The 25,959-nt window shown below is 37.4% G+C and overlaps 1 protein-coding gene across 2 annotated transcripts in view; it reads left to right on the forward strand.

The window, feature by feature from the left end:
* The window catches only part of LOC145984131 (nucleoporin Nup188-like), a 236,228-nt gene that overhangs the window by 108,955 nt on the left and 101,314 nt on the right, over positions 1-25,959 (forward strand). For both annotated transcript variants that reach the window (XM_083117569.1, XM_083117567.1), the window contains exons 13-15: positions 14,975-15,108; positions 18,306-18,461; positions 23,213-23,500. In XM_083117569.1, coding sequence (XP_082973695.1) covers positions 14,975-15,108; positions 18,306-18,461; positions 23,213-23,500 — 578 coding nt within the window. The remainder of the gene's footprint in view (positions 1-14,974; positions 15,109-18,305; positions 18,462-23,212; positions 23,501-25,959) is intronic.

Consider the following 25,959-nt stretch of genomic DNA (forward strand, 5'->3'; position numbering starts at 1 on the left):
CAACTGAATTAAGCCTGGTGACAGGGCACCCTTCACTTAAATAGTAGCCAGTTCCGCTGTACTTTGCAACCTCAGTTTCCTGTGGAATTCTCCTATGCAAGTCTGAGCATTCCAGGAGATGGAGGAAACTGGATGTGAAGTACACCAGGAAGCAAATGGTCTGCACCCGCATCCCTGGCCATCTACAATGGTTACTAATTTTTTGTGTAATATAGTTGAATTTGTCAGAGGATTAATGATAGTGAATGGGAAAGGCATCACATGGTGAGTGGATAATAATTAGATAATTTGATGGTTAAAGAGGATTTGTGAGTGGAATGAACTAGAGTCTTCGAAATGTGAATTTCAAAGTCTGAAAGCTATAAAAAATTATAATTGGCAAACCAGGAATTGAGTACTATGATATCATTCATCTTGTTTTCTTTCATACATACATGCAAATCTTCATGAATGATGTGAAACAGATACAACATGAAAAACAAAATATATTCAATAAATGATGCCCTGTATGTCCTTTGTTCGAGAGAATCTGTATGTAATCTAGGTTCTTCTTAAAGGTTCACATAACCACTTTTTCATGGATGCAAAATAATATCTGGTTACTTGAAGTGCTTTTTACATTATTTTTCATGCAATGTTTCATCCTGATATTCCAGAACTTTCTCAAGCCAAGATTACCACACACACAACACACAATCTTACATGACTAGTCACTCCACACTTCTAAGTAGAGTTGCAAGGAAGCTGGCTTTTTTGAATGGATGTTTTATTTCCAGTAAAAAGCTGGCTTCTTTGGAAAAAATAAATTACATCTTTTGACATTTTAGCAAGTGCGGCTAACCTATTTCACTTGTAGTGTCAGTTAATTGTGTAGAGATTCGTAACATCATATCTTGGAATGATATCTTACATGATGTAGCAGCCAGACGACACATACTGGCAATTTCTTCTGCAGGGTGTTAAAAATGCTACCTCTATTTGGTGCAAGGTGCATAAATCTTAATATTAAACCTCAGCTAGCATATCATCAGGGTAGAGTTCTTTGTAGAAAACGAAACCAGACAGGATGCCTTCCAATGGAGACGTTTAAACAAATATATTATTTAAACACAGGATATATGGAATCAGAATATTTACATGATAAGTTACGTTCTATAATTCTTATTTACAGTCAATTTTCATTTCAATATGCTTTTTATTATTTCTTTTGTTGATTTGTATATTCTTCTCTCTGGACTTCCTTCGTAAGGTACGATCTGGATTTCATTCTTAATGGACAGTCTGGATCTGGACTTCTTTCTCAATGGACAGTCTGGATCTGGACTTCTTAATGGAAGTTCTGGATCTTGACTTCCTTCTTAATGAACGTTCTGGATCTGGACTTCCTTCTTAATGGATGTTCTGGATCTGGACTTCCTTCTTAATGGACGTTCTGGATCTGGACTTTCTTCTTGTCTTCTTTGTGAACTTCCCTCTGGATTTCCATTTATTTATGTTTTTGACGATTTAATGAATTTCTTGATCCTTTTTCCATCTTTTTCCTTTAAGCTTTGGGAATTATACTAATATCCTCCCTTGCGGCTGTGATTGGAATGCGCCAACACTAACTGGGTACAACAGAGTGTATACTTATGCCCAACGACTGTCATGTGCATCCAAGTAGGTGCTACAGTTGAAACGCACAACCAAAAGTGCTGTGGGGCATCGATTGTAACATGCCGCCACTGATGTAAACAAAATTTCCGCTATGGGAATGGTAAATCAATCACACAGATGCAATATCTGTTCAAAGACACAAACTTGTATCAGTGCTTTGACTTCTTTAATTTTTGTATTAACTTACATATGATCACTGATTTGATTTATCAAATATATATATTATTTTTTTTTATATTTATTGTTTGTCATCTTATAATATATTCTATTGTTTTTCACCTTTCTAATTTGCTTTGTTCTTATTTATAAAGTTATTTACATATATTTAGAGGCATGCAAATTTCATTTTTGACGAAAACGCGAAATATAAAATAACATTCTATAATGTTCATTTTTCACGTTTCTGAAAGGTGTGAGGTGCATTTTTCTATCTTGTTTTGTCACGAAATAATGCGAAATGAACTGCAAAATGCGAAATGGACTCTTAAACACGAAATTTACCGTTTATATACCGACACGACACTTTCTGAAGTCTGGAGTATCCTGTGAGTTATGCAATTCACGGAAAATTGCTTAATTCTGCTGTAAATATTTGAGAAGCAAAAATTGACCCCTTTTCACAGACATAAACTAAATACTCTGGTAACTACATAAATCTTCTATTAGAAGGGATACGTTTACTTTGTATAATAAGTGCAGTTTTTGAATCAAATTTTGAATTATATTCACAATTTTAAAACGAAACTGTCATTTTATATAGCACTTTTGATGTGATTATTCACCGCTATAACACCGATATGTTATATTATTTACCACTTTTGAACCCGAAATCGACTCTGTTTTTGTACCGAAATTTGGCTTTTTTATTTACCAAAAATATGTGCCTCTACATATATTATGCTAATTCTTAATCTTGCATGCCTGGTGCTGCCATCTCTATTCCGCTTTGGCAAACTATTTACATTATTTGGTCCTATTGGGTATGTAACACACTATTCCCCCACCATAAAAATTTTTCATCGTAAAGGTATGAAGATAGAAAAATTTTTCTTCTTCCTAAATTTCTTCATTCCTTCATCTATTCTTCGATCTTCCTTAATCTTCACATTGGATTCAGCTCTCCTTTTCAAAAACTATACTTAGCATTCGCAGCATCTTTGTTTGGCTTCTATTTCATTGCTTTCTTTTCAGGAACTGACACGTCTTTATTCTTTTGTTTCTCCTAAGATGCTCTATTTTTATAATTTCTGTAACACACAACTCTTTTCTTGTCGGCAGATATCAGTCTTTTTCTGTACATGATAAATATATATTAAGGATGGTCTAGGCTTTTCATAAATGAATTAATACATTTTAAATTGCACATTTTTCACTTGTTCTGTCTCTACTTTCGGGACATTCTTGCATGCATCATCTTTATCTCATGTACCATCGACATATGCATTATAATTATCTTTCATTTTCACTATTCATTTCTATAACTCATATGTTACTCTTTGTCTTATACACAAGATTCTCATTTTCAATGCACATTTCCATTAATCTGCTTCACAATTTCTATTTCATAGGAACACATAGCTTATTCATTTACATTAACCTTTAGTCCCCCGCCGTTCCATATGTGGAACAAAAAAAGGATGTCCCTGTCAGCCGCGGTTGCATATATGGAACAAACAGCTTTAGATACAATTATCGAGGGTTTGCCACACTTATATTTGTATATTGAGGTTGAAACACTGACAGTTCGGTTCGGGAACATGTGTTTACGAAAATTCCAAATCCCCCCCCCCTCCTTTCTTGGAATATGTCACGTGTTTGGGCTCACACTTGACAGACACAATGAATGCTTGGTATTTATAATGTTGTTTTCCTCCAAGCTTCCAACGCTGTGATTTAGTACTGATAAGGCACACATTCTTCTTTGTGTTTAGACCTGGTGATCCAGCGGAAAGTAGTAGCAGGGGGGGGGGGTCAAGGAGAGGCTGGATTGGAAGATTTTTAGCAGTGTCAGCTTTCTGTCGCCTCTATGTTAGAAATGTAATGAAGCCTGACGACAGCCTTAGGCCAGAAGCCAGAATCATGAGTCTATCCAGAAGTATAGACAAAACAAAGGATTGCAAAGGCTCCCTCCCCTCCCCTCCTCTGTTTAGGAAAGGCCTCGCCATAGACGTTCAGAGCAGTGGCTGTGAAAGACCGTGTTTTGTGCTTTCCGATTGTGTGCCCCCTGAGCTGTGTTGAACTTGTGTCAGGTAATTTTTTTGTGATATGTGCTTCTGATTTTTTTCGTTCGCACTTGCATCTTGCATCAAGTTCGTCAACTTGGAGCCCGCACACCTCTCATGTTCAGGGTCCAACTCCTTTACCTTTTACTGGCCGGCCCGGACCCAAGACCTCAGATTTGACTCCTGATTCTTCACCTTTCGATTCTTTCCGCCTATTCTGGATGGATGCTCTTCTCGACATTATTCTGGTAGAATCTAACCGATACTACCAGCAATTTGTCGATGAGAATAATCCGTCCAGGGTAGAACCCCCCATCACCCTTGGAGAATTATTCCTTTTCTTTGCCCTCTGGATCTATTTTGGACATAACAAGCACGACTACATGGACTCTTACTGGCAGACAAATTCCTTCCATACACCTTGGGTCCGGCATGTTATGTCACGCAACCGTTTCCGACACATCCTAGCTTTCCTGCACTTTGCCGACAACTCTTCCCCTCCTCAAGACAACACCGATCGACTTTGGAAACTACGACAGGTTCTAGAACATCTGAGACAACGTTACTTCGACTTGTATCACCTGACGGAACACGTAGCCATTGATGAGGCTATTGTTCTTTACAAGGGAAAGGTGCTTTTCAAGCAATATATCCCAAAGAAGCACAAGCGATTTGGCATAAACCTGTACTTGCTTTGTGATGCTTTGGGATATACTGTTGATATGTTAGTTTACCTTGGAAAGGACAGTGCCAGACAGACTCCAACTGTGACAGCCACCCATGCCCTGGTCATGGAACTAAGTAAGAGAGTACAAGGAATTGGTCATAAACTTTTTATGGACAATTACTTTACCTCTCCCAAACTTTTTGATGATCTCGCAACAAAGGGCACCCAATGTTGCAGAAATGTCAATAAGAATCGGCGTTCCATGCCCACTGACTTGAAAACGGGGAAGACCAAAGGTGGTGACCTGGACGTGTATACAAAGGGGGACCTGACAGCTATACGTTGGAAGGACAAACGTGACGTCCGTGTGTTGACAAATTTTCACAAACCCCCCGCACAAGGAAACTTCACTGACGACCACGGCAACCCTTTGAAGCTCCAGATCATACTAGACTACAATAGGAATATGGGTTACATGGATAAGGCAGACAGAATGACATGTACATACCTGTCTGACAGAAGGATGATAAAATGGACCAATAAACTGTTTTTCTACCTTCTAAACCAAAGCATCCTCAATGCATACATCCTCCTCAGCCAGGTCTCCCGGACTCGCAGACATCGAGACTTCCGGATAGCTTTGTATGAAGAGTTGGTTCGGCGGGGATCTATGGAGCAGGCTGGTCCTTCTATACCTCTGATTGTTGATCATCCACCTCCCCCTGAGATGGTAAGATTGGAAGTTTCTGCTAGCAAGCATTGGCCTAGAAAGACCAGCAAGCGCATGAGATGCAAAGTGTGCAACAAGAAATAAGTTTTCCGCCGTATGTTTATTCAGTGCAAAAAGTGTCTTGTTTTTCTGTGCCTTGATCCCTGTTTTGAGAAGTATCACACAGTACAATAGATGGTGAGTACCTATTTATATAACCCTAATTATTTTGCCGCGTTATATATATCTAACTAGCCCTCGATCATGTCTCTTTTTCGAAGGGTTTGCCAAATATTGTAACCCAACATAATATTTTAGTCATTGGATTGTTCCACATAATGAGACTTATTTCACTTTGTATGGCAGCTAGGAACATGAAACAAGTTTCATTATGTTGCGAAAGGTCCATTCTTTGAAAAAAAGCAAAAGTTCGGGTTTTCTCCCCAAAGTAGCTGGAGAAGAGGGGGCAAACTCCACATTTTATGTTTTTTTCATTGAAATTCGGGGGATGCAGCCCCCGCCCATAACCCCCCGCGGTTGGGGCATCCAAATTTTACATGGTTGCATGCACTGATGTTCTACCTGCAAAACAAAAGTTATCCGAAGTAGATTCGTCCCATAGTGTCAGAGTTATAACAATTTTATGAATAATATGCAAATTCGCTGTTTTGAGGAAAAAAACAGAGTTTTACGTTTTGCCTTATTATTCAAATTGCATTGCACCCACGAACGTGAATCAAGTTTCATTCTGTTGCGGAAGGTCCATTCTTTAAAAAAAAAAAAAAAAAGCAAAAGTTCCGGTTTTCTCTCCAAAGTAGTTGGAGAAGACGGGGCAAACTCCTCATTTTTATGTTTTTTTCATTGAAATTCGGGGGATGCAGCCCCCGCCCGTAACCCTCCGCGGTTGGGGCATCCAAATTTCACATGGTTGCATGCACCGATGTATTACCTGCAAAACAAAAGTTATCCGAAGTAGATTGGTCCCATAGTGCCAGAGTTATTACGATTTTTCTCCATTATGTATACGAATTCAAATTTCGCGCTCAAAGCCCCGGCGACACTGGGCTTACTTTCGTCAGACTGCGCGGCGTACTAAAGGTTAATTGTCTTCTTGCCCTCCTTTCGTTAATGTAGATCATGTCCAGCCTACTTCTCTTAAAACGTTGTTCCACCATTGGCATTACACATTCAGCTTTATGGTAAGCTTGAGTCGTCAGTGAAACTTATTCCATGGAGATTCCTATTTCCATCAACAGTTCCTATGATATTACGTTCCTTTTTCTACTTCGATGACTAATCTTATTCTTATCCTTGTCCGATGTCTTCAAGTGAGCTTGTGAGTCTCTTATCTGAATAATCTTTTGGCCTCTATTTAACTTTTCTACATATACTTTCCTCTTCGAACAAAATCTCTGTTTTATCTATGTAGATTCTTTGATCAACTATAATTTCTTCTATTTACAAATATTTACATGTAGATTACTTCTATTTACAGTTTAACGATGTTACTATATTTTCATCTCTTTGCCATTCTATCTTGTGGGTTTTGGCGATCTTCTTCCTGCAATCTTTCCGGAAACCTTCTCTCGTCGTTAAAGTAATTCCTTGTCAGTTCTATTGCTTCATTTCTTTCTTCTTCCAATGGTTCATTACGTCTTTCCATTTCTTCATTGGGCACACTTTCTCGGTATTCTCTTTCATTCTGTTCATATCTGTTCCTCCATTGCTGACTTCCTCCTCTTCCATATCTTCGGAAATTATTTTGTCCTCTAAAGTTTCTCCAATTTCCTCGATATCTGTCATCATTTGTCTCTCTTTCTTCCACAGAGTCTATGTTTGTTTCATATCTTTCGTTGTTTCTTACTACGTCTCTTCTTTCTTCACCTGGTCTCTGTTTTCTAACTTCTATTCTTCTTACATCAAATTCCAGTGTTCAGAACTTTGGTTTAGAATGCCCTTCTTCTTCTGAATGTTACCTCTTTCCATAGAGTCTTCCTTCCTTATTGTTCCAGGAATTCTGAGATTTTCTTAGCACATCTTCGGTTCTTAGATATTCAATCAAATCATCCACTGCTTTTATCTTAACCGCTGCTATAGCTCTCTGTATTCTTAACGGCAATGTTTGGACAACTTGTTTAACCAGCTCCTCTTCACTCCATCCTTCCTTTAGGTTTTTGAAGCTTCTAAGAGTCTCCCATGTATGTTCTTCCAGGCTGTCGATATTTGACCAATCTACATATCTTCTTTTTAATGCTTCTAGCTGCCTTTCCTTTATGTCTTCACTGCAGTAGTAATTCAGGAATTTTCATCTGAACTCCTTAAAATTTCTGAATTTGTGCTGATTTAATTGATACCATCCTGCTGCCGATTGTTCAAAACATGTCTGTATAACATTCAAAATCATTCCTTCGGGAATCCTCATAAGTCTGACATTTGTTGTTAGTTCCCTTAAAAATTTTCTGGGACATTTATCAGATATTTTCCCGTTAAATTTTGGAAGGCGCTGCAATTCTTGTGGCCTAGGTATCCTGGTCCTATAGTTCTCATCTCTCGGGAATTCATTTTCCAATATGTCTAAGAGCCTTTCATTATTACTTCCATCTTTGCTACTCTTCCCTTTCCTTTTCTTGTGCCGTCCTGCTTTTCGATATCTCTTGCGCTTCTCTTCTTCCTCCGTCGTTGATTCATCGCTTGAACTCTCTTCTCTCAGTTCTTTCTTAATATAAGTCTCTTCACTTTCTCGAAAACTAGGTTTTATGTTTCCTTCTTTGACGAATAGCTTTCCTAACTTCCTTTCTACTTCTTCTACTTTCTTTTTTGTCTTCTCTATCCTTGGCACTGCCCCATTTAGTTTTTTGTCCAATCCCTTTCCCTTCTTATCTGCTGCATTCATTTTATTTCGATTTTCTGCAATGTCCTTTTCCATACTTCTAGCTTTTTCTTGAACTTCTTCCAGTTCCTGCATGCTTACTTCTCTGAGTTTTAGAACTTCATTTTCCATTCTATTGCTTATTTCCCAGCTTCTATCTTCCATTAGGACCTTTACCTCCTCTATCTAGCTTTTGTTTTCATCTATTCTCAAAGTTGCTACTTCTATCTGTGATTTATTTTCAACAGGTTTTCTTTCCATACTGTTGGTCCTGTGTATATTTTCCTCTCTAAGTTTAGAAACTTCTGCCTCGATCCTCCTATTTATATCCACCATTTTGTTCTCAATTAGCAGTGTTGTTTCTTCTATTTTCTTTTCCAATGATCTTCTATTTTCTTCACATATCTTGGTTATTTTCTCGTACATTTCCTTGCTTTCATTTCTTACTGCTTCTAATTTTCTACTATTTTCATCGAGCCTTTCTTTCACTTCCTTGTTATTTTCTTCTAACTTTTCTTTTACTTCTCTGTTGTTCTCTTCCGCCTTCCTATTATTTTCTTCTACCTTTCTATTACTCTCATCAAACTTCTCCTCTAATTCTCTCTTATTTTCATTTATCTGCATTGACAGCTTTTGGAACATTTCCATCAACTTTATCTCTTATTTTCTTTTAGCTTCTCCTTCTTGCAATCCTTACATGCATAATCTTCTTCCCTTTTACTTATTGATATGTATTTCTCCTTTCTTATTCCTTCGCACGTATAATGTTTCATTTTTTACGTGTGACACAGAAAATAATTTCTTCCTTGTTTCCTTCCTCTTCGCAACAGCTGAAAATTTCACTTTTCTCTCAATCTTTCTTCATTGTAGCTTCTATATTCTTATTTCCATCTTTATCCTTTTCCTCCATTTTCAATTATTCTTTCTCTGCTGTCTGGTTCCTAATTCTCTAGCCCAAAAGGTTGGTCACCATTTATTTTATGCTACCTCTATTTGGTGCAAGGTGCATAAATACTAATATTAAACCTCAGCTAGCATATCATCAGGGTAGAGTTCTTTGTAGAAAACGAAACCAGACAGGATGCCCTCCAATGGAGACGTTTAAACAAATATATTATTTAAACACAGGATACATGGAATCAGAATATTTACATGATACGTTACGTTCTATATTTCTTATTTACAGTCAATTTTCATTTCAATATGCTTTCTATTATTCATTTTGTTGATTTGTATATTCTTCTCTCTGGACTTCCTTCGTAAGGTACGATCTGGATTTCATTCTTAATGGACAGTCTGGATCTGGACTTCTTTCTCAATGGACAGTCTGGATCTGGACTTCTTAATGGAAGTTCTGGATCTTGACTTCCTTCTTAATGAACGTTCTGGATCTGGACTTCCTTCTTAATGGATGTTCTGGATCTGGACTTCCTTCTTGTTTTCTTTGTGAACTTCCCTCTGGATTTTCATTTATTGTGCCAACACTATAGATCCACCAAGCTTTCTGAAACCTCGGAAAATATGCGAACTAACCGGCTTCCCCCACCCCCTTCTTTAACCCCCGGTGTTTGCTCTGGCGCTGGTCAGGCAAGGACCTTCCCACTTCCGCTGACACAGTGTTGCTAATTTTACTCTCTTCAAGAATTCGAGGAGTGTTGTTGATGTGCGTAGACGTGTTTTTGAGTAAGTGTAAAGTGTCGAAAGTTGTGCACAGCAGTGAGCGAAATTTGCTACTACGAATCATCGAGAAGTGTGAAGAAGAGAAAAGAGAAGGGTGGAATTATCCTCGCGATCAACCCCTAAAGAGAGCAGTATATCTAACGGGCGCTGCGATGCCAAGGGTCCCGGGTTCGAATCCCGGTCGGGCTTGGTTGTTTGTGAATGTTCTTTCATCAATTTCATCACTCATTCCAATCTTCGCACATTAGCCAAGAGGCACAAAACGTGAAGTAAAATAAACTAAATCAAATCAAATCAAAATATCTAACGGGACGGTCGGAGTCATTGCTTAAAAAACTGAAAAAAGAGAAAAAAGATTTGCAAACCCCTGACCAGAAATTGTCCATGAAATGTACGTAGTGAAAAGAGAAGTTCCTACAATATTGAAACTTTTAGCTATTGCTAAGGAAGAAATTAATTATCATGGGGGGCGAGAAACATTACGGAAAATTATGGAACAAATAGGCTTTAAATTTAAAAAATGTAGAAACTCTCGCTTAGCTGGTTGAACGAAGCAACATTGTGGTTTGGAGAGCAAGATATCTTCGTGCGATCAACAGATTCCGCAACGAAGGGAGGCCTGTTGTTTACATTGATGAAACTTGGATTCATGCTTTTTTCTTTTTTTTTACATATTTTTTTTTATAGTTTACATAATTTAGAATATTAATCTTATGTGTTTAAATTGTTGATATCCTTCTGCGAGACAGCAGGCGTTTTTAACTTTAGTGTCCCCCTCCCTCCTCTCTCTTATGCTATGTTATTTGAATTACCACGTTTAGAAACGTATTTGTTTACTTGCAAACCTTTCACGGCACACGCCCACTTCTAGATTTGGCAACACAGGGGGGAAAACACGTGTTTCTGCCATCCCTTCCCTTGCCCCAGAGTTACCGAGCTCCCCTCCTAAACATTCGACACTAGCGCCACTTGTTTCTGGCCAGGGTTTCAAATAAGTTGGTGGATATATAACTGGGTACTTGGTGCCAAATGACTGACATGCGCATCCAAGTAGGTGCTACAGTTCAAACGCACAACCAAGAGTGCTGTGGGGCATCGACTGTAACGCGCCGCCACTGATGTAAACAAAATTTCCGCTATGGGAATGGTAAATCAATCACATAGATGCAATATCTGTTCAAAGACACAAACTTGTATCAGTGCTTTGACTTCTTTAATTTTCATATTAACGTTCATATGATCACTGATTTGATATATCAAATATATATATTAATTTATTTCTTTTATATTTATTGTTTGTCTTCTTATAATATATTCTATTGTTTTTCATCGTTCTAATTTGCTTTGTTCTTATTTATAAAGTTATTTACATATATTATGCTAATTCTTAATCTTGCACGCCTGGTGCTGCCATCTCTATTCTGCTTTGGCAAACTTTTACATTATTTGGTCATATTGGGTACTTAACAAAATGTCACTCAACCAAGACTTTCAACATATGCAATGCTTGTACAAAAAAGAATAGAGAAATGAACGTTGCATTGGGTATTAACTTTGTGTATGTGAATATTTTTAAAACATGAAAAAATAAAATTAGTCTCTGCATGAACATTTATTATGGAGAAAAGTTACTAAGGTGTAAAAAAGTATTTGTATGAAGTAAAGAAAACATGAATAAAAGACAGTCGCTTGCAAACATTTCCTAAGTTTGTCGATGTTTTCCATGAGTATTTATGGAATTGGCAAAGGAAGGTTCATTTTTTATGCATTCTATGCATTGCAGATGACTTTTGGTGTTATTTATGGCATATTCATAAAAAGTATGTTTTCTTCGAAATTACGAAGTGTACTGGGAACATTGGTCACGTCAGAGGGCAGTGCCAGGTGTGCCTGACATATCGCTATGTTATGCAATCAATGTCCAGATGAAAGAAAATATGGCTTCGGCATATCTGTGCATAATTCTGTAATTTTAACCTCCCGTTTCACAGCAACTATGAAGTGTAGAGAAGAAAAAATTTGCATGTGTTTATACCTTGTTCGTATTAACAAATACACCAAGTTTCATGAAAATCTGAATTATTGGGTTGCATTTTGAATTTTTTCTGGGTGATTTGATTTGGAATCAGTCTATGCAAACCATTAAGAAGAACATTTTCATCTTATTTACCACACAGAAGTCTAGCAGTCTTTGTCCGTTTCTATTTTTGATCTCGTCTCCTCAATATGGCCCAAGTCCCGTGCCCATTTCTCCTGCCATTGCCTAATCTTCCATTTAAGTCTCCTATGATGATAATGGGTTTCTTTTTGCTCAGTCTTTTCCACTCTTTTCTGAAGTTGATCATAGTAAAACTGAATGTCAATTCAATATTTACAATCTCTGGGGGCATACACCTGTATAATTGTTATTGGCTTGTCTAGGGCAATGTCTGTAGTAATGACTATAGCTGATGGCTTCCCAGCAGGTCATTTTCTGATCTATTTCAGCAGCTACCACTACTCCACTTCCTTCCTTTGCTCTATTCCCTATTGGGACCCGAGAGTATCAAAGTGCATAGTTCTTATCCATTATCTTTTCTCCACTTCCTTTCTGTTTCACTTCAATGAATCCTAGTATTTTGATATTGTATTTCCCCATCTTCTCTATTAAATTTACCTCCTTCCCACTTATTGATCTTATATTCCAAGTTCATATTCTCAGTTCCTTGTCCCTGTGTATTCATCTTATTGGATTCTGTCCAGCACTTTTGAAGCATGTTGGATTTCTATGAATCGGTTAATGACCTTGTGTGGGTGATTGGCCCAGTGACAAGGTGTCCAGTGGGGAAAATCTTGCAGCCTCCGGAACCAAGGCTGGATTTTTTTGTTCGGGTTGGCTCCCTTAGCCTTTTAACCTTTTGCCGCCCAAGCGTCTCGAACGAGATACCCAAATGTAACCCTCACTGTCCCAAGCATCTCGATCGAGACGCTGTGTCAAGGTCGTAGTTTTTACGTTATAACTTTTCTATTTTTGGCTAGAATTTCGATTTTATTTCTTTATATTGTTCCTAACACATGTATTTAACAGAAATGGTTTTTTGCATTTTTTTTTGTCTTCATGAAAATGGAGGGGGAAAGGCGGGAAAAGGTACTTCTCTTTTGTGGCTCTTTTCAACGTCAAATTTTTGCCGACAAAGGAAGACCGGCTTTGTTGTTCTAAAGCAATGCTTTTCACTCCCTCCAGCTATCTGCGTTCGAAGGAAGCTTGTTTATAAGTATCCAATGTCAAAATGAAAGTTTTCCGTGAGGGCGGAAGCGGGGGGTGGGGGTGGGGGAGGGGGAAAACTGGTTGTTGAATCTGCGTTGTGAGAATGGGAATTCAAAGCGCGCAGAAGGAAACCTTTGTTTGTGAGCCCAAGTGTTCCACAATGTTGAACAGAGGTCACCCAGCATTGTCTAAAAATAGAATGTCAAGCAGCTGCAAGAATCGGCGTTCATTTTCCAGTGCGTTCTAGGTTTTCGTCCATGAAAGTTGTGCGTAGGTGTGTGTCGTTTTGTGCCCAAGTGCGAGGATATTTTTTGACTGAAGTGACATACTTCCAAGGACTTTTTTGTCATCTACGTGTTTGTGAAAAGTGTGCTAGTGTCATTTGTGCCTGCTGTGTCCCCAAAAGGGTTATAGTCGACCATGGCTGCTCCCCGTGATCTTCGTTCTGATGAAATCCGAGATGAGCTGGGGGATATGGATACAGACTCTGAGTGGGATGAAGAAGAGCTTGACATTCCCTCTGATATATCATCAGAATCTGATTCTGATGATATGTCACAAAGACGTTCCCCTGAATCTGTGATTCATTCTGTGTACAACGGTATATCGTTCATATCTCCAGGGCAAATAGTCTCTGAGCTGTAGTCAATTCAATGTAACTCTGCATTTCGCTCTCAATTCCGAAGCTTGAGACAGTGGCGTACAAGCCTTTCGTTTCAGGGGTACAGCTCGCGTTACAAAGTCATACGGCAATGATGCAAATATTTTTCTGTTTCTTACATGCCAGCGATAATTTCTATGTGCATTTTGAACTTTTCATATCCTTTTTTTCGGGGGGGGGGGGGAGAAACCCCATTTTTTTAAAAAAAATTCAGGGGATTTCCCCCCTTTCCCCCTCCATATGTGCGCCGAATGTGCATAAATTATATATCGTCTGAATCTGTGATTCATTATCCGTACAACGGTATATCGTTCATATCTCCAGGGCAAATAGTCTCTGAGCTAAAGTCATTTCAAGGTACCGCTGCATTTTGAAGCTTGAATCAGTGGCATGCCGACAATTCCTTTTGGGGGTATAACTCAAGTTACATTGGTCGTATGATAATAATGCAAATATTTTTGTGTTCCTTACATGTTAGCAATCATTTCCATGTGCATGTCGACACTGTCTTGTACTTTTTCCTTGAGGGGAGGGTGGGGGAACAAATTTTTTTTCCCCGGAATTTTGGAATTTTGAGAGTTAGCCCTCTCCCCCCACCACATATGTGCCGAATTTGCAAAAATTTCATATAGTCTGAATCTCTGGTTCATTCCGCGCACAACGGTATATCACTCATCTCTCTAGGGCAATTAGCCTCCGATCTACACTCATTTAATTGAAACTGCATTTTGCTCAAAATCGGCTCGGGACAGAGAGGCTTACATGTGAAAAAGGCCTTGGGCAGCAAAAGGTTAATATCTCTCTTCTCCACAAGGCAGTGGTTCTCTCTTCATTACTACCAAGAGAGCAAGTTGTCTCTTCCACCATCTGCACTGTACTGAAGAACTCCTTCTCCACTGCATCTGCCATTGAGGACTTCACTGTAACCCTGGCAAGGGGCCCTTATATGGTACTATCAGCTGGAGCCAGCTGAACCATGTTCTTGTTTTTTTAACAAGGTGTTACTCCTCCTCGTCTTTGTTTCTCACCTGTGCTTGGGACCGACAATGGCAGAGTTGCCAATCTACTGAAGTTTTAAAATATGTTATTATTCTTTTGTTGAGTTATAGTAATACAAACGCATTTATATTACAATACTTTTTACAGAAGTTATATTTCACCCCACATTTTAATGTAAAATTTTAAATATCATTGATATCTGTTCTAATAATTCATATTTCCTGGAGTAGAACAAATGTACAGTATGTTCTTTGCATTCTACAGGTGATCATGTTCTTCAGGCAGCAATGGAGAATGAAAGCAATTGGCTAACTGGAAGAGGTAGAACCTACATTGCAGCTGTGCAATTGTCCCTTTCCATATTCAACAGACTGATAATTCTTAGACACTTATTGGTGGTTAGTATATCTATATCTATAAATATATATATACACATAATACAGAATATTTTATTTTAATATGTGCTGTTTTCTTTTCTTCTTTTAATCTTTTAAAAATAAATTGCATCCCCTTTCCATGATTTATCTGTTTTCATGTTAACATTTCAAATACGAGGAACTAGTACTCACTTTATCCGCGAAACTGTTTTTTCTTCTTCGTTCTATTAATTTCAGTGGCCACTGCCACCATCCTCATTGGAACTTGCTGTACTGTTCCTTGGCATGCGTCTTTTGTTTGTAGTTTTCTGGCTGCTGCTCGGTGCGCTGTTGTTAACTGTACGTCTGCATCCGTGTCATCTGCTATTTCCCAGCGATAACTGTTGTAGTTGTAACTGTGGTGCGCCTGTCTGCTATCGATGTTTAACTCATGCGGGAAGTGCATTATCGCATTCGTTTCCTTGATTTTGGTGTCTACGAGTGTGTGGGCAGTGTGTTTGACTTGTACCTTTTGAATATTATGGCTATTGTATTTCATGTGTTTAGCAAGACCATAAGTGGGTTGGGCTTTTTTCGCATCTGTTAGGTGCTGTTGGAGTCTTTCATTGACAGATCTGATGCACCTCTTGGAAAAAATGTATGCGGAAGAAGTGTTGCACGAAATGTGTCACCTCAGCATTGCTTCCAAAGCGCCTTCCTCCGAGAGCCTTCTTCAAAGCCGGAAACAGATGGAAGAGAGGGAGCGAGGTAGGTTACACAGAACACAGACTTCTTCCACTAAAAATGTAGACTATCTTCTCTTATTTCGGCCAGTATCTGGATGATTTTTGTTGTAAAGTGTTCCCTTGTCTGCATGATGGGTCTTTTCACCACCTTTTCTGTGGGAATAATATTAAACATGCAAGACCATCACTTTGCCTTAATCCACTTTTATCTATAAATGCTTCAGATGGGGGAGACTGGAACCAGATCATGTATTGGCAATTGTTAACTTCACCAATTTCATAAGGATTCTCCTAACTCTTCCATGGCTAAATATGTAAATCTCAATTTATTCTCTCATGTGCAACTTTGATGTTGATAAATATGTGATGATCCCCATTTGTCTTTTCTGAAATCTACTTGAAGGTAAAAATTTGTTTTTTTCTTGATTTTCCTTGGAGAAATCCATGTTGATAATTATGTAGGATCTTCTCTGTTACTCTAGGTCCTCCATTATGTCCTAATGATAGTGTCATTGCCTTGTAATCAAGGAGTCCTGTGTTGAATTCCTGGAGGACTAGCCTATCTGCATAAAGTGAACAAAAAAAAAATCTCCTTTTATGTATACTTCGATAGGCAGTGAAATACAGTTGAACTGCAATTTTGCTTTCCCAGATTTTAAATTTCCTGCATTTTACATTGAACCCTCATGGTCCCAGTTGAGCATAATGTTATAAAATTTTCCTGTATTTGTCATCATGTAGATCCCCTGAGAAACGTACAGGCTTCCACTTGAAAATATATTCAGCAACTTTGTAGGTCACATTTAGAAGAGAGATGCTTCTATATTTTCCACAGTCCATCACACCACATTATTACCAGTATTATAATTAGTCTGAAGTGGACAAATAATCTCATGGTTCCACTCATTGTGTAGTTCTTTTCTTGGTCCACATGTCGAGGATTATATTGTGAAGCCTCTTCTTAAGTTCTTGTCCACCATACTTGAGAAGCTCTACAGGAGTACAATCCCGTTCTTTAGTTTCTTGATATCCCCGCCTACCTCTTCATAAAACAGGTGTTCCACATCCATCATTTCTTGCTCTACATTCTCATTTGATATCATCTATTTTTTTATGAGTTTATTGAAGTGTTGTGTCCATTGTAAAATGATACTATGTCACTGATAATGGACCTATCATTTCCTTTACATTCAGTAATGCTTGGTTCAAATTCCTTTTTTGAATTGTTCACTCATACAGAACTTTCTCACATCTTTGTTGAGTATAACTAGGGGCATGCATATTTCGTTTTTGACGATAACACAAAATGTGAAATAACACATTGTAGTGTTAATTTGTCATGTTTTTGAAAGGTGCGAGTTGCATTTTGGTACCATGTTTTGTCACGGAATGATGCAAAATGAACTATAAGAGTTTTTGTTTAGAGTTTGTTTAGAGTTTATGTACCGACATGACATCTTCCTAGGTCTGAAGTTATGCAAATCATGGAAAATTCAAAAATTCTGCTGTAAATATTTGAGAAGCAAAAATGGACTCCTTTATACAGGAATAAACTTAATATTCTGATAACTTTATGTAAATGTGCTATTCAAAGTGAAATGTTAAATTTGTGTAATAAGTGTAGATTTTAAATAAAATTTAGGGTTTTATTCACCATTTTAGCACCAATATGCCATTTTATGTACTGCTTTTGATTCCGAAATATGCCCAGTTTTTGTACTGATATCTTGATCTTTTATTTACCATAAATATGTGACTCTAAGTGTAACCCTTATAGTTCCATGAGTTATTTGCTTTCCATTTATCTTTTGATCTTAACTTTTTCAGCTCCCCTTTCCTCTGTATACTTCAATGGTGCATTATGCACTCCATGTTTTTGCTGCATTGGCAGATAAGCCTAACTTTTTTCTGCTGTAGTTTTTGTACTTTCATCATCAAACCAGGAGTTTTTCTATGTTGCTTCTTTTACTTATACCTCATCTTGTATTACTTTCCTAATCTGCTGATATGCAATCATTTTCCATTCTTTTTCAAGACTGCTTTCCCATTTCTTGATTTTTCAATAGTGGGAAACAATATTTCTTTCATGTTTCAGGAAACAAAAAATGTGGTAGCAAATGAATATACTGGAAAGAAGTGCTCAATTATCACAACACTGTTTTTTCAGTATTCTATTAATTTCAATGGCCACTGCTACCATAAGAGGATTTGGTAGTGGCCACTCAAATAAATGAAACACTGAAATGCCAATTTCACAGAAAAGTGATACTTCTATTTAAAATTGTGTTGCTTTCTCTCCTGCATTTTGGCATTACAAATGAATGAGATGTGTTTTTCTCTATCAAGGTAACACTTTTAGCTTGCATAATTGTGATCTTGGAATATCTCTCTATCACAACGTGACTATGCAGCACCCAAACTCCAACATAGATTCTATTAGGTCTGTAATGTATTTTTAATTTAAGCTATTTACTTACATTTCTTATCTTTCAGGATGATCTAGGTCCTACTTTAATAGAAGGAAGAATCAATCAGAAAAGTAAAACTTTTGATCTTAATGTAGTCCTAATCATCAGCCATTATATCTACCATAGTTTTGATCCAGCTCTACCCATTTTGGCTATAAAAATACTCAAAAGACTTGCTGTGGTAAGAACCTAAAAATTTTTCATAAATATTAAGTACTTCGACTGCCTCTTACAGATATTATTTATTTTTAACATGAGTTATACCATGATACCCAAATATTCTTTACTATGAAAATTGGACACCTGTACCTGATATTATATCTATCCTTATTGCATAAACACTCAAGCTTGTGAAGTCTTGTTATTACTGGGACAAAATACCGACACATTCACACTCAAAAGGTAAAGGCACCCCTGTTCATGTACGCACATGCATGAAGGCATAAATTAATAGAGCAGATTTCCAAATGGCCACAAATCACATTATGTGAATCATTTCATCCTTATAAGTAATGTCTTCCCCACCCCCACCCCCATACCTGTTAAAATTACATAATTATTCATGATTATGTGATCATACACTTGATTCATGGTACAGTTCATGCAGCTAGACACTGTGAATAATAGTTGTGCTAGTACCCAGTGTTCTGTTAAACATGGTTGAAAATGGCAGAGAACACAAGGCTTGTCGTGCTGCATGAAATGAACCAAGTGTATACTATGATGCAGCTCCATGAAACAAGTACCATTTATGGTCAAGGCACCATGGATGGTAAGGGTGTCGAATCGACTCTTCCTAATAGAAATATGTATAATACATCGTTGAAAAGGGTATCAATCAAGGATACCAGAAATGTAAGATTTATGGTGAGGAAACAATTGGAAGTGAAAAGCAATTTGAGGAACCTCCATTATAAACGAAACAACATAATGAGCCTAAATTACGTGCAGATGTAAGGCTAAATACCAATTTGTTATGTTAGGCTTGTTGGGTTTTGTTATCTTAGCATAAATAATACATTTTCAGTGTATTTATGCAAAGTCAACCAAACCTAATGGACCTAACCTAACAATGTAGGTATTCTTCGAGTGACGTCACAATACAAGGTTGTACTCGCATTGTGCAATAAAGAAGACAAGTGAAGACCCTTATCACACAACGCCTGGACAACCTTGAACAATAAAATAACCAAAAACCATATATTTCCCAAACAAATTGAAGGAAAACAATTTAAATTAATGAAAATATTTTACAGTTATTAAAGAATAAACTTCAATATCCAAAAAATAAGATGAATATCATAAATATGGATGAAAACACGAAATAAAGAAAGCTGAATTCTAGTGGAAATTCACATACATATCCACGTTAAAAACCAAAGTTCGACCTGGCAATACTGTGTGTTCACAACATGGATTTCGATACAGGAAAGCAGCAATGGTAAGTAATGTAAGAAAGTTTATATTATTTCACAGAACAGGAACTTCTAAGTGAAAAATGCACAGTGCCAATTCGAAGCACGAATTAAGTACTACGAGTGAACATATTTGTTTTTTATGCCAAAACGATAAAAAACAAGGGTTGCTTGTGCAGTGTAGCCCCATGGATTACCAAAAGTGTCAGTGGTTACACCAATTCAGATCAAGAAATTACACCCTCATTAGTGTGTAACACCAAGTGCAAACTGTTAATCTGGAAAACAATGTGCTGAGAGCTGCTTTTGAGATGAATCCACATCTGATTCATCCCATTAAATTCTTCACAGGCATCTGCAAGACCTCAGTTATATGGCAAAACTCCGTAAGTGGGTACTACATGACACCATTCTACAAAACATGAATAGCATTTGTGGAATGAGGTAGTCATTTTTTGTCTGAATGATTTCAGTAGGTGAGAAATCGATCCTTTTCTGCAACACCTAACATTCAGCACTAATGTCAGTGGCTCTAAAAGAAAATGCCTGCATGCAAATTCAAGACTTTTCCATAAAGAGAATATGTGTGTGATTGATGTGATAAGAAGGCCAAAATCGATCATGCTTTCATCAACAATTTCAGCCTCTTTGCATTACCTTGTAGGAAAAATGTCCAGGTTTCCATTAAGACAATGCAAGACCACACATGGCAAGGATGATCTATTTCAGGTTGCCACCCTCTTCTTTTGTTTATAAATAAATAATAATATTAATAATCAATTTTCTTTATTAAGCAGGCGAGGTTCAGCCAAGGGCTGCTCTGCCACCTAACCCTTGTCAATATGAAAATACATATAAGATATATGTATATATATACACAGATATATATAATCTGTAATAGACTTAGATTCTCTGTGTTGTTAGTTATTCTAAGGAATGCACACAACCGATCTGCTTCAGACAGATGTATTAAAAAACTATTTGATGGAATGATTTGCAGTTTTGCATGTATGCTTATGACAGATGTAACAACATAGAGTATAAAATCTTGCCATTAGCATCACCATCTATGGTTGAGGCACACAACTTTTCAGATCACCCTCGTATGTTAATAAAACTTGCATAAAAATGAAATCAGGAATTAAATTAAGGGAAGTATGTCCAAAAATAGCTGGAACTGTACTGTAATTCCATCAAATTCTACTAAATATTCAACACCAGATAGCTTGCAATTAGTTGATTTTAAGTTGGATTCTGCTTTTTCTTGCCACATAAAGATGATTTAAAAAGTTTAGCATTTATTTATATTGGATCAGTACACTGTCAGATAATGTGCATATTAATTTATCAGTGTTTTCATATATGTTCAACTTGTCTGAAGTTGAAGGCCATGCAGAAAACCATTCAAAATAGGTCTTGTGGAAACTGTGGACATTTAAAATAATATCCATGGTTAACATTACAGATATGAATAACAATAATCAATGATCGTGATATGATGAATGTATAATACAGAAGATTCAGGTTAATGTATAAAATCCTCTTATCAAAATATAATAGTCTTTGTACTAAATTTTCCTAAATTGTACTATTCTCTAATAGGAGTAATTTCCCTTCCCTATTAAAGAAATTAGGCCTATGTTAGTCTCTGTTCCACAAAATGGTGTTTTGTTGTGACTTTATGATTAGGACTAACACAAAACCAATACTCTTACCAACTCTACCAATACAGATAAGTGAACAGTAAAGTTACTCAGCAGATTTAAAAATGTTAATATTCCACTGAGACTATTCCAAATCAATTCACCAGTCTTATTTTGAAAGTTAACAAAGTTAACATATGAGGTGATTAGAACACTAAAGCATGTGTCATTTAACATTAAATTTACTCTTACCATGCCATACTGTTTCGAAATTAATGAGCATTGCAAATTTTGCATAATTCCCAAGATATTAACCTTTTTGGTCCCAAGCGTCTCGATCGAGATACCCAAAAGTAAGCCTCACGGTCCCAAGCGTCTCGATCGAGACGCTGTGTCAAGGTCGTAGTTTTTACGTTATAACGTTTCTATTTTTGGCTAGAATTTCGATTTTTTTTATATTGTTCCTAACACATGTATTTAACAGAAATGTTTTTTTGCATTTTTTTTGTCTTTACGAAAATGGAGGGGAAAAGGCGGGAAAAGGGACTTCTCTTTTGTGTCTCTTTTCAAGGGAAAATTTTTGCCGACAAAGGTAGACTGGCTTTGTTGTTCTAAAGCAATGCTTTTCACTCCCGCCTGTGAACTGCATTCGAAGGAAACTTGTTTATCAGTATCGGATGTCAAAATGAAAGTTTTCCGTGAGGGCGCAAGCAGGGGGTAGGGGGTGGGGGGAGGGGGAGGGGGAAGACTGGTTGTTGAATCTGCATTTTGAGAATGGAATTTCGAAGCACGCTGAAGGAAACCTTTGGTTTTTTTTAGCACAAGTGTCCACAAATTGCAACAGGGGTTACCCTGCATTATCTAAAAATAGAATTTGAAGCAGCTGCAAGAATCGGCGCTCATTTTTCACTGCGTTCTAGCTTTTCGTCCGTGAATGTTGTGCGTAGGTGTCGTTTTGTGCCCAAGTGCGAGGACATTTTTTGGGTGAAGTGACAATTTTTTAAAATAATTTTTGGGGGTTTTCTCCCTTCACCCTCCATATATATGCCAAATTTGCATAAATTTTGCATTTTGTGCATTTTGACATTTTTTCGGGGGGGGGGACACCATTTTTAAAAAAATAGTCTTTCCCCTTCCATATGTACGTGGAATGTGCATAAATTATATATCGTCTGAATCTGTGATTCATTCTGCGTACAACGGTATATCTTTCATATCTCTAGGGCATTTAGTTTCTGAGCTATAGTCATTTCAAGGTACCACTGCATTTTGAAGCTTGAATCAGTGGCGTGCCGACCATTCCTTTTGGGGGTACAACTCAAGTTACATTGGTCATACGACAATGATGCAAATATTTTTCTGTTTCTTACATGCCAGCAATAATTTGTATGTGCATGTCGACACTGTCATGTACTTTTTTCTTGGGGGGAGGGTGGGGGAACCAAATTTTTTTTTCCCGAAATTTTGGAATTTTGAGAGTTAGTCCCCTCCCCACCGCCACATATACGCCGAATTTGCATTTCATATAGTCTGAATCTCTGGTTCATTCCACGTACAACGGTATATCACTCATCTCTCTAGGGCAATTAGCCTCCGATCAACACTCATTTAAATGAAACTCTGCATTTTGCTCAAAACCGGCTCGGGACAGAGAGGCTTACTTGTGAAAATGGCCTTGGGACTGAAAAGGTTAAGACTGCAAGTGTGTGGTACATCATTTTGTGTGGACCCTGCAAGAAACCAAGTCTTCAGAAAAAATATTAAATTGAAATCAGGGTTAAGGTGTAGGACCAACTCTAATTATTATGTATTTGTATTCCAGTAAGTGGGAATTGCATTTCTAATAATTCATTTTTTTTCTTTTCTTAAAATAGGAATATCCCATGACGCTGCTTTCATACCTTGACGTAAGGAAAGGTATTTTTACTGATTTGTTGCTAAGTAAACTGGATTCTGATGCGGATGATGTAAATTTGAAAGTGGCTATTCTTGAGTTTATCACAGCTTGTATTAAGAGTCAACCAGGACTGACAGAAATCTTTGTAAACATAAAGACAGCAAAGAAAAGATTGATCTTCATAGAAAAGGAAGTCAAGCCTGAGACAAAGGAATATGGAGGCTGCTTGAACACTGTCACATGCTTTTTGAAGGATTCTGTAGGAGTGAGTAAAATAATTATAATGCTATAATTTATGGCCATTTTTCAGGGTGTCTGTCAGTCTTGAATTTAATGTTTCTGGATAAATCATGGAAATCTTCCTCTTTTTCTGGAAACAATCACCTTTTCTTTTCTTTTCTCTTACAATAGAGCTGTGATTCTCAAAGAGTGCTCCGTGGAGCCCTGTAGTTTTCCATTAAAAATCCATTGTTACACCTTTATACTTGCAACGTTGCCCCAGCGACTAGTTTCAAGCATCCTGAGTCCCTGCCGCAATTTAGCGGGCCAAAGACCTATTATATTGCTGCCGAAAATGAGAGGTCATCACAATGTTTTTCAAGAGCAATGATACCGTTTCTGAAAGAATAAAGTACCGCAAAGCGATGTTTCTCTGATGCTGTTCTTTCATGCTCAATTGTTGGAATTTTAAACACAAGCATAGTTGAGGCAGTTGTTCTCTTCTTACCCATGGTGAACTTGATGTTGGTTTGTATGCTATTGAGGCCTGTCAGGTGGTCTAGGTTCACTGCATTTTCCATCCCACACCATGAAATATTTAAAGTTGTAAATAACATGCATTTTGAACTCTCTGCAGCTGTTTGATTAACTCACTGTTCAGATACATATATCATAATTACATGTGTACACACACCCTGGTTTGATAGGGAGAAGCAAAAAAAATTATATTAGCATGCAATGTTAATAGGACATTATCCATTGTCTAGTGCTTTAAACTATACTTATTCTTGCAGTACATTTCGGGAAAGCACCGGCAAAAGAAATTTCACCTGAAAAAATTTATTAATGCTGAACAAATCCAACCTGGCTGATAGAAACATCTGGTAGTAAATGTCTTAAACCCTGCAAACAAATTTTAATGAAGTCGTTTATGATGTTTTCCTGTAAACATTGAAAAACTTTTGGGTATAATTTGTATTTACACCTGTTGATATGTACGTGTTATATGCAGTGCCCAGGAATTGATAGCATCTGTTCCTGACAGTTTCTAACCTGAAGATGATTTTTGAGGAAACTATTTTCAATATTTCTCATGCAACAAATACGGTCATATTTCTCCCTCATGACGGGAGGTGTGGACTCAAATTCTGCCAGAAAAATGCCACATTGCTCAGTGACCTAAAATGCTCCAATATATGAAAAAAAAACAACCTACCCTCAGGAGCAATTTTTAATGAAGTTGTTTACATTATTTTTCTGCAAATAGTTGACAACTTTTTGGCATAATTTGTATTTATGCCTGTTGATATATATGTGTTACATGCAGTGACATAGTGAAAGCACGTGTGTATTCATGTTAGCTGTCAGAATTTTTGCAGGTATGACATGCACCACAGTTCTTTGGATCCAAATTTTGGAAAAAGTGCACATTATATGTATGCGTAAATATGATATACACAATCAAGGTAATCCACTTTATTTATTTACTTAAAGTTTCAGATTCACTACTCATTTTGTACTGAAACTATAACAACAATAGCAACAAGAGAAACAAAATAAAAAAAAGAGTACAAGATGGCACAGGTAAAAGTTTGTTAACAATTGTCAGAAACTGTGTTCAGCCAAGAGAATGTCAACATTTGGAAATAGGTTACTGTACAATAGGGATGGCCAGATCCGGATCCTAAAATTTTTGGGATCTGGATCTGCGGATCCGGAATTTTCAGATCCGGTAATTTCGGATCTGGATCCAGAAATTTCAGATCCAGATCCGGTACTTTCAGATCTGGATCTGGTACTTTCGGATCCAGATCCGGTACTTTCAGATCCGGATCCAGAACTTTTGGATCCGGATTCGTTTTGCCATCCCACATGCGCTTCTTTGGAAAGTAAGAATGTGTTTATAACATATTGTTACCTGCTAATATACATATACCGTGCGTTCATTTCGATCTGCAGCCGAGAGATCGGGAGAAGCGTGGCGGGCGGCGCTGACGGAGATGCCGACATTTGCGGCCTGTAATGCCCGCTTATTTTTATAGACATATGCAGACATTTATATAAATATTGCAAAACGATCACTAACCTGTGTTATAACACGCAAAAGTTCTTCTGTAATTCATCCAAGTTCTGCTCTTATATACACAAAAAAATACGCTTTAGAAACGATGTTAAGAGCCACAGATAATAAAACATTTTAATCATAGTTTTGACCAGTAACGACCTGCTTAAGTTTATATCCTTGAAAGAGTTTTGTGCCGATGGGGATCGTTTGGAGGTTTTGAATGTGCAACACTGTATCAAGATTACACTGTAGAAGAAACCGTTAAAAGTCAATAGTGTTCGTGAGCTTCCTTGCAATCCGAAATCTCCGAGCTCGAGTTTTTTGTTCCTTCGCGACTAGATGAAGACAGAGTTGTAAATATAGTGGCGAGCAATGTAAACCAAGAGCGTGTTAATTTCGTACTGTGCGCAAGAGTGTTATTCTTGGTTACTTGCAGTTAC

This window comes from Lepisma saccharinum, chromosome 2 (assembly GCF_977018435.1).
Source record: "Lepisma saccharinum chromosome 2, izLepSacc3.1, whole genome shotgun sequence".
Taxonomy (NCBI): domain Eukaryota; kingdom Metazoa; phylum Arthropoda; class Insecta; order Zygentoma; family Lepismatidae; genus Lepisma; species Lepisma saccharinum.